Below are 10644 nucleotides of genomic sequence, written 5' to 3'. Positions count from 1 at the left end.
TGAATCTTTACTTTTGGACTAACTAAACCCAATTTTCTGTGAAGTTTACGGCTTATAAATATTAATTTGGGTAATTAAGAACTGAAGAGAATATTTAAGCGATAATATACTTTAGTTTCTTTCATCACTCACTTACTTCCTAACCTTCTAAACTTATCCTAAACAAACCTTTTTCATCTGTCTACCTTTTGGAATCATTGTCAGTTAATCCTCTGACTATGGATGAAAGGTTGAGGAAGGTCGCCAAAGAAGGAGATACCAATGCATTGCATGAATGCATTCGGGAAGATCCAAATGTTTTGAGGCACATTGATGAGGTTGAGTTTGTTGATACTCCACTACACATAGCTACAACTAGAGGCCATGCTGGTTTTTCAACAACAATCATGTATTTGAAGCCATCATTCTTTAGGAAGTTGAACCAAAAAGTCTATAGCCCTATTCACCTTGCCTTGCAAAATGAGCACACAAACGCTATGCTTCATCTCCTAGCAATTGATAAAGATCTTGTTCGCCTCAAAGGGAAAGAAGGCTACACTACTATTCATTACCGAGAAAATTATGAGGAATAACCCTTCTTGATAAGAGCATTTAAAAAATAATCATCAAAATAAATTTAACTATTTTTAGCCATATTTAGCAATGACCTGACAAAAATACCCTTGAAGCTATTTCAAATAAATTAAATCATTCATCATAATTTATCCCTATATATGTTTTTGATTTTTCTCTCTCACCATCCAGCTTTTTCTAATTTTATCATTTCTTTCTTTGGCATTCGTTTTCTATGCTTTCAATTTCTCTCTCTTACACTTTTAAGATGTCAAATGATGGTTTTGATGTGTTTGGTGTGGGTGGCTATTTGGTAGGTGTGAGCAAAACCAATCCAGACCAATTATCCACCCAAACCAAAAATGATTTGGGTAAAATGGTTCAGTCTAATTGGTCCATTGGCTCAATTGGTCCAAAATATTTGGACCAATTAGTTTTTTTGGTAAGTTATTAGTTTTAAAATTTTTGGACCAATCCACCAAAAAAACTAAACTAATTTTTTTTATATTTATATATATATAGTAATATATATAATATTTTTTATATATTAAAAAGAACTGATAGTAAACTTAATTAATAATATATTTAAAATATATTAAGGTATTATACGTACGTATACAAATCATAATCACAGTGATTTAATGTCAAACCTTGCTTTGTAAAATAATTATAATATCATTCACATGCTCAATAGAATGTTTGTATATTTAGGAAGTTCGAGAAATCGTTAAAAGATGATATTGCCCCTAATGGTATCATTAAGTCGATTAAGCCTCGAACTAGTTCAAATAGGAATTTTAAGGTGAAATTAAGAGTTTCACAGTTCAAGGATGACTCAAAATGGTAATTAGGAGTTCGAGGATCAATTCGGAGTCAAATTGGAATTTTCACTATATAGGGGTAAAATTGTAATTTTTCCATCTACGGACAAAATTTGAGATTTTGAGAGAATTTAGATCACATTTGACAAATTGGGGAATGATATGAGTATAAGGGATAAAAAATATGTCTATGGGCAATTTTTCAGTTTTTGGGGCAAAAATGTAATTTTTGATTTTTACGGGGGCAAAAGTGTAAATATCAAAAATTACTTCACCAAGACTTTGGATAAGTTTGAGAATTTTATTTAAGTTATGGATATTTTAAGGAATAATGTGTGGTGGAGATTTAATGCTTGAAAGATAAGAATTTAAAAAATGGACCAATAATGTAGTGACATGTGGCAAGTTTAGATTATTATATTATTTAACTATAAAAATCAGCCCACACCACCATTTTCTTTTCATTATGGCCGGCCATAGCAAGAAAACAAAGGGGAAAAGAAAAACAAAAACCTAGGGGGAGAAATTCAAGGAAAAATTGGTGAAAATTCAAGGAAACAAGTGACCAAAGGTAAAATTTATTGATTTTGACTTGTGCTTTACCTTTCCCATGCATTTCCCATCATTTTTCATGGTTGAATCATGTGATTTGAGGATGAATTCAATTCTGGAAAAATGGGTTAGGAGAGAGAAACTTGTTAGATTAATTTGATTTTAAGTTATGTTAGTGTTTTAAGTTAGCTTAGCATATTTAGGAACAAAACAACAAGAAAAGAATTTATTTTCCTCCATTACCATTATTGGCTGAATTTTCTAGGGGAATATTGGCTGATGATCTTGATGTTTATTTGAGGAATTATGATGAATAATGATGAATTATGAGTCTAGAAAAATAATGGAAATTTTTGGAGCAAAAATATGAATTTTACCCATTAGGGGTATTTTCGTAATTTGCTATCAAGACTGATAATTTGCACCACACCGAGGGACATTAAGTCAATTTGGGTGCAATTGAGGTATAGAAACTGAAAAAAATTAATTTGAGATTAAATTGGACGCGTTAGTAATTTAATCGGGTAATAGGCCGAATTAGGTCAGCACCGCATTTAAGCGGTAGTCGGATAAGTTGCATGTCATATCATGCATATATACCGAGCCTGAATTGATTTTATAATGGTCAAGCATTGATGTGGTGAATTATGTATTGTACATTGTGGATAGGTGGTGAGCAAATTACACTGGTAAAAGTACCAAAATTGTGCTTGAAGCTGGGATTAGGAGTACATCGACTCTTAGAACTGTGAGTGGACAATTTATCGTCTTAAATATCTAGAGTAATTATACTTGTTTGATGCTTTTATTGAATGGTGAATTTAAATTATAAAATATTATGTTTTCCAATTAAAATGTTTTTTAATAAAAATGAGATTTATACTGGTTTTGAAATCAAATATTGTTTTGGGAAAATTGAGTATATGGAGACTGTGTTGAAATTTATGATTTTATATGTTATTGAAATTGGGGCTTATGACACTATGGTAGCATGATGGCTAAATTTTTGGGGTTGGCATGAAATATATGAACAATTTTGGATTGGTCTCGGTAGACTGGATTACATTTTATTCGCCATATTATGCTACTGGAATTTTTATGGGTCTGGTGGTATATTAAACGGTCACTGCAGTGGTGGGGGTTTCCGTGGACTGCCTATGAGAGGGGCACGGTAACTCAATTATATACTTACCTCCGGGGGGAGATGTTGGGTGAAGTATCTCCTGAGGTATGATTTAAGTGCACCTCACGTTCGGGCCACCACGTGATAGTGAGACTCAGCCAACGCCAAGGAACGGCTGTGTGTCAGATGTGAAAACATGTTTATGGGTATGGGTCATTGAACAACCTTGGCGGTCTCAGTGGGATACCTTGACGAAGGTACCCGCGAGAATGATATTGGCAGGGGCCAAGTTTAAAAAAAATTCATAAGTCGGGGAAATTTTGATGAAAAGAAATTATTTGGTATAGATTGAAATGAATTGTGTGTTATGAACATTATTGAGATATAACGTTTTTATATTGTCTCCATCTACTCGGCTTTAGATGCTTTTGATGGTAATTGTTTACTCACTGGGATTATTTAATCTCACCCCTCTTCCTATCCATTTTTCAGGCTCAGGACAGTTTGTTGATAGTTGATTAAGACGAGAATTAATCTCGAAGTTGCATCATAGGAAGTAAGGGTTCGTAGCTCTACACTTTCTTGGTTAGTTGAGGGCCCACGTGTCACTGTAAACGAAATTTCATACTTTAATTATCTTTATTACTATATGAATAAATTTATTTTACTCTTACGCTACAAAAGTTATTTTAGGAAGACTTTGAAAATATTGTGTTTTAAGAAAATAGAATATTTTATTTAGTGTTTTTATTATATTCAAATAGCTATAATTTTACTTTAAACGAATGTTTTAGACTTCAAAATTTAATTTAAATCATGAAATATGTGTTTCCACTTACATATTACATTTTTCCGAATTTCGAAATTTCAAAAAAAATTGACGAAAATGCCCCTGTGAGCTAGAAAATAATATTTTATTATTTTGAGTTGGAACCAACTTATGTTTTCTTGAAATGCGAGATTTAATAACTGTCGCTCACTGGGGAGATGCGGAAGTTGATGCTAAGCCTTGCGGGGTTTCGATCGGCATTCGGGGTAATGAGTGCTTATCGGGACGTAGCGGCGGTTGTCACTGGCTCGATGAGAGTTCCGGGTCATGACAATTAAGTTGGTATCAGAGCAAAGGGAAAGATAACCCTATTCCTGGGAACTCTCGCATATGATCTATGGCGAAGTATGACTCTCCGCCCAGGAGCTTGGAAGAGGAGGGAAGGGACTGCTCCCGGTGCATCTCGGAGTGAAGTGCACCTCTTACCGAGTGCTTTGATAGGTACCATTTAATGCCATTATGCCCTGAGGGGTTGAGTCGAATTAAGTTGGTATCGGAGCATGGTTTAAAGATCAAAGATTTCGATTTTAAAGCTTTGGATTTTAAAGTTTTTAGTTTTAAAGTTGTTTTAATAAATCCACACTGACACTACGCGTCCCCGAGTTAAGTTAAGTCAAATAGAATGCATGAGTCTGCATATAAAGACCTGTTTGTTTGCAGGGTGTATAAGAGGTTAAGTGATTTTCGTTTGATTTCATATAGGTTTTGAAGTGTGTTGGATTACACTTAACATGTCTAGGGGGGACAGTGATTCTGATATTTCACAAAGTGATAGTGAAGGACCAACAGATTTTACTGCTGAAAGTCGATGGTGTCCTGAACTTAATAATCTAGAAGGAGATCCATTTAGAGTACCTACTAATTGGGCTACATCAAATTTGAGAACGAAAGTTAAAATAAGGGAAAGTCCTAGTGATAGTGAGACTGATGAGAGCGTTGATAGTAATGACGTAAATGAAGGCATGAGAAACTTTCTCTTAAAAGGAATTGAGGAATATGCCAAAGGGAGGAAGAAAATGAGGATAGCAGAAGAAGAATATTATTGTGGGAAAACATCAGCATCGGTCGTTAGACATTCTCCCCCAAGCTGTGGGAGCGATGTAAGTAAATGGCAACAGAAGAAAAAGGGAAAACTTAAAACGGACTCGAAAAAGGATCAAGATGATAATGATCCTAAAGATGTAAAACGGACTCGAAAAAGGATCAAGATGATAATGATCCTAAAGATGTTTAGTGCCTTGTTGAAGCTTGTAATAATGTAATCCTAGGCAGATGCAGAATGAGAAGGATAATAATCCCTTGTATAAAAGTCTTAAGAGTTGACTTTTGTCTTGTATAATATAAACGGATGATGGAGTAGTTGTTTAAAGGACAGAAGGAGTATAAAAATCTTTTAGTATGACAAAGGTAGATTAGTAATATAAGTATTGAGGATGAATAATTATCTTAGTGGCAAGATCGATTATTTTAAATAAGTGCTGAAGGTTGAAATAGAAAGCCATTAATGGTTCCAGCAATTATTAGATTTAATAACGATTAAACCTTGCAGTACTATGAATTGATCACCAGTTAACGGGGTTAAGTCAAGGATTATAAATTTGAGTATGGAGGGAATTAGAAAGTGATACCGTAAAATTTTAAGATGAGGAATATAATCCGTTACGACTATGAGAATAGTGGGATACTATCAATAATGAATCCTTAGGCGTGTGATCAAGTTGTGATCTATTGAACCATATGCGAAGACTGTCCTAAGGTGGGACATAGGACATGAGGATTTTTGGAGATGATTATAGAGGGAGATATAAATTGTAAAGTATGTTTTTCTCAAGTTTTAATTTATTTGAGAAATTGTCATGGTAAAGATATGTGAATATTGGTAATGAAATATGCCCTAAGGGATGACGGTGGCATATCACATAGATAATATGGATATGTTGGGGTCAGTATCCCGATCATGCATCTGTGATAGAAAATTTACTTTGCTAATTGTGGTATAGACTCAAAAAGGAGTCAAGCCGCTGAGAATGACTAAGGTAGTAACTCCAAAAGTGAAGGATTTGTTTTAATTAAGTAGATTCCAACGGCTACATTGAAATAAATTACCTTGTGGAGTATTAAGATCAATAATGTATTGATCAAAGTCAAATCTTAAGAAATAAAGAGGATGAGAGATTAATGAGAAGGAACATCAATGTTAAGTAACGAATTTGTGAATAAAGGATTACGACGGTGGCATAGAAAATGAGTACTATAAAGGATTACGAAGAGGATTTATAATTCTTGTATTAACTCAGTTAAATGAAAAGTGATTAATGAAGCAACTCTTGTGGTAAACAGCGGAATAGTGGAGTTGATGTAGAGTCTTGTTTATAGTCAGTGACTGCAGCACCGATTATAGACAGGAGGCTACGTAGACTCTTTATCTTGGGAAACCACTTAGTATAATCCTAAATGACATAAAGACTCATGATCGAGAGGATTATTGCTTATCAAACTTCTAAAGGGTAACAATAGATATAAGTGAAGTATTCAAGTTGAGTTGGAAATAAATACGAGGAGAAACTCAAGATTCCCTATAAAGGAGATAACATGAGAAGTTGAGCATCGAATAAAAGATAATACCCTACCTTTTCTTTGAGTTGACAAGTGAAATTTTGAGGACAAAATTTTATTTTAAGGGGGGTAGTGTTGTCAAACCCTACTTTGTAAAATAATTATAATATCATTCACATGCTCGATAGAATGTTTGTATATTTAGGAAGTTCGAGAAATCGTTAAAAGACGATATTGCCCTTAATGGTATCATTAAGTCGATTAAGCCTCGAACTAGTTCAAATAGGAATTTTAAGGTGAAATTAAGAGTTTCACAGTTCAAGGATGACTCAAAATGGTAATTAGGAGTTCGAGGATCAATTCGGAGTCAAATTGAAATTTTCACTATATAGGGGTAAAATTGTAATTTTTCCATCTGCGGACAAAATTTGAGATTTTGAGAGAATTTAGATCACATTTGACAAATTGGATAATGGTATGAGTATAAGGGATGAAAAATATGTCTATGGGCAATTTTTCATTTTTGGGGGTAAAAATGTAATTTTTCACTTTACGGGGGCAAAAGTGTAATTTTTAAAAATTTGCTCCACCAAAACTTTGGAAAAGTCTAGAAATTTCATGGAAGACATGGATAAGTGAAGAGGATTGAGTGGTAGAAAAAGAAAGTAAAAAAGATGGCTAGAAAAAAATAAAATAATAAAATATTCAAAAGGTAAATAAAATAATAATATTTTATTTCCAGAATTCTTCATTGGGATGGTCAGCCAGAACCAGCAGGAGAGAGAGAGAAATAAGAACAAACCCTAGAGTGAGAAAATTCAAAGAAAAAGTATGATTTTTCACGGAATCAAGTGTTTAAAGGTATGATTTTTCAAGCTTAGCTTAAGATTTATCATTTTCATGCATTTCTCATCATTTTCCATGGTTGAATCATGTGATTTGAGGATGAATTCAATTCTGGAAAAATGGGTTAGGAGAGAGAAACTTGTTAGATTAATTTGATTCTAAGTTATGTTAGTGTTTTAAGTTAGTTTAGCATATTTAGAAACAAAACAACAAGAAAAGAATTCATTTTCCTCCATTACCAGTATTGGCTGAATTTTCTAGGGGAATATTAGCTGATGATCTTGATGTTTATTTGAGGAATTATGATGAATAATGATGAATTATGAGTCTAGAAAAATAATGGAAATTTTCGGAGCAAAAATATGAATTTTTACCCATTAGGGGTATTTTCGTAATTTGCTATCAGGACTGATAATTTGCACCACACTGAGGGACATTAAGTCAATTTGGGTGCAATTGAGGTATAGAAACTGAAAAAAATTAATTTGGAGTTTAAACAGATGCGTATATCGATTTAATTGGGTAATAGGCCGAATTAGGTTAGCACCGCATTTAAGCGGTAGTCGGATAAGTTGCATGTCATATCATGCATATATCGAGCCTGAATTGATTTTATAATGGTCAAGCATTGATGTGGTGAATTATGTATTGTACATTGTGGATAGGTGGTGAGCAAATTACACTGGTAAAAGTACAGAAATTGTGCTTGAATACTGAGATTAGGAGTACATCGACTCCTAAAACTGTGAGTGGACAATTTATCGTCTTAAATATCTAGAGTAATTATACTTGTTTGATGCTTTTATTGAATGGTGAGTTTAAATTATAAAATATTATGTTTTCCAATTAAAATGTTTTTTAATAAAAATGAGATTTATACTGGTTTTGAAAACTAATATTGTTTTGGGAAAATTGAGTATATGGAGACTGTGTTGAAATTTATGATTTTATATGTTATTGAAATTGTGGCTTATGACACTATGGTAGCATGATGGCTAAATTTTTGAGGTTGGCATGAAATACATGAACAGTTTTGGATTGGTCTTGGTAGACTAGATTACATTTTATTCGCCATATTATGCTACTGGAAATTTTATGGGTCTGGTGGTATATTAAACGGTCACTGCAGTGGTGGGGGTTTCCGTGGACTGCCTATGAGAGGGACACGGTAACTTAATTATATACTTACCTCCGGGGGGAGATGTTGGGTGAAGTATCTCCTGAGGTATGATTTGAGTGCACCTCACGTTCGGGCCACCACGTGAGAGTGAGACTCAGCCAACGCCAAGGAACGGCTGTGTGTCAGATGTGAAAACATGTTTATGGGTATGGGTCATTGAATAGCCTTGGCGGTCTCAGTGGGATACCTTGACGAAGGTACCCGCGAGAATGATTCTGGCAGGGGCCAAGTTTAAGAAATTCATAAGCCGAGAAACTTTGATGAAAAGAAATTGTTTGGTATAGATTGAAACGAGTTTTGTGTTATGAACATTATTGAGATATAACGATTTTATATTGTCTCCATCTACTCGGCTTTAGATGCTTTTGATGGTAATTGTTTACTCACTGGGATTATTTAATCTCACCCCTCTTCCTATCCATTTTTCAGGCTCAGGACAGTTTGTTGATAGTTGATTAAGACGAGAATTAATCTCGAAGTTGCATCATAGGAAGTAAGGGTTCGTAGCTCTACACTTTCTTGGTTAGTTGGGGGCCCACGTGTCACTGTAAACGAAATTTCATACTTTAATTATCTTTATTACTATATGAATAAATTTATTTTACTCTTACGCTACAAAAGTTATTTTAGGAAGACTTTGAAAATATTGTGTTTTAAGAAAATAGAATATTTTATTTAGTGTTTTTATTATATTCAAATAGCTATAATTTTACTTTAAACGAATGTTTTAGACTTCAAAATTTAATTTAAATCATGAAATATGTGTTTCCACTTACATATTACATTTTTTCGAATTTCGAAATTTCAAAAAACAAATTGACGAAAATGCCCCTGTGAGCTAGAAAATAATATTTTATTGTTTTGAGTTGGAACCAACTTATGTTTTCTTGAAATGCGAGATTTAATAACTGTCGCTCACCGGGGAGATGCGGAAGTTGATGCTAAGCCTTGCGGGGTTTCGATCGGCATTCGGGGTAATGAGTGCTTATCGGGACGTCGCGGCGGTTGTCACTGGCTCGATGGGAGTTCCGGGTCATGACAATGTTTTTGTACATGACGTATAACAATAACATTTTTCAACATGACGTGTAACATAGTGTAATGATGTGTAACATCATTAATGTAAAGCTTGACCTTATAAAATACTTGTCATGACATGCATGTGATGGATAACATGTTTGCATGCTAAGAAAGCCTCGAAAATCATTAAAAGCCCTTAGTGTATTTAATAGTATAACTAAGTTGAACTAAGCTTCGAACTGGATCAAATAGAGAATTTACGGTGAAATTGAGAATTTTAAAGTCCTAGAATGACTTAAAATGGTGATTCGGAGTTCGAGGATCGAATTGGAGTTAAATTGGAAATTTCGCTATCTAGGGGCAAAATTGTAATTTTACCACTCGGGGATAAAATGGGAATTTTTTTGAAAGATTTTGATCATATTTGACTTATTGGAGTATAATTTGAGGTTGAGAAGTGAAAAATTGTAATCCCAGTATTTTTCGGAGCATAGGGGTAAAATGGTAATTTTGCCACCTTAGGGGCAAAATCATAATTTTCCACCACCAGGACACTTGTCCAGAACATGGTCTTCCCTTATCCTCATTTTGACCTTTGACTAATCATGTGGTGGACAATGGAAGCATAATTATTAAAGTATAAAAAAAAAAGAAAAATGGACTAATAAGCATGTGACATGTGTCAAGTAAAGATATTTTATTATTTTCCATAAAACTCAGCCCATATGTAAAACCCGACCCTATAAATACATGTCATGACATACATGCACTGAGTAGCATGTTATTATGCTAGGAAAGCACATAAGAAAAGACGAAACCAGATATCGTACCTAACAGTACACTTGAGTTGATTTAACCTCGAACTAGTTCAAATAGGAATTTTAGGATGAAATTTAATATTTTATAGTCAAGGAATGACTAAAAATGATTGTTCAGATTCGAGGGTTTATTTGGGGTAAAATTGGAAATTTGGATGTTTAGGAGCAAAATCTTTATTTTGCCACCTAAGATAATAATTTGATCATGGAGTGAAATTTTTGACCAAGATTAACTATTTGGAGTATAATTTAATGATAGGAAGTGAAAAAGTTTAATTCTGGTGATTTTTGGAGTGTAGGGCCAAAATCGTAATTTTTCCACTCATGGACAAAATTTGAGATTTTGA

The 10644-nt window shown here is 33.7% G+C and overlaps 1 protein-coding gene across 1 annotated transcript; it reads left to right on the top strand.

The window, feature by feature from the left end:
* Positions 1 to 218: 218 nt before the first annotated feature.
* On the top strand, positions 219 to 572 carry LOC148760322 (ankyrin repeat-containing protein BDA1-like). Its single transcript, XM_088810468.1, has one exon. The coding sequence runs from the start codon at positions 219 to 221 to the stop codon at positions 570 to 572; it is 354 nt and encodes a 117-aa protein (XP_088666594.1).
* Positions 573 to 10644: the final 10072 nt, after the last annotated feature.

Source organism: Theobroma cacao, chromosome 10, assembly GCF_053813885.1.
Source record: "Theobroma cacao isolate CCN51 chromosome 10, ASM5381388v1, whole genome shotgun sequence".
Taxonomy (NCBI): Eukaryota; Viridiplantae; Streptophyta; class Magnoliopsida; order Malvales; family Malvaceae; genus Theobroma; species Theobroma cacao.
Note: the sequence above shows the minus strand (reverse complement) of the source record. Positions and strands in the feature narration are given on the sequence as shown.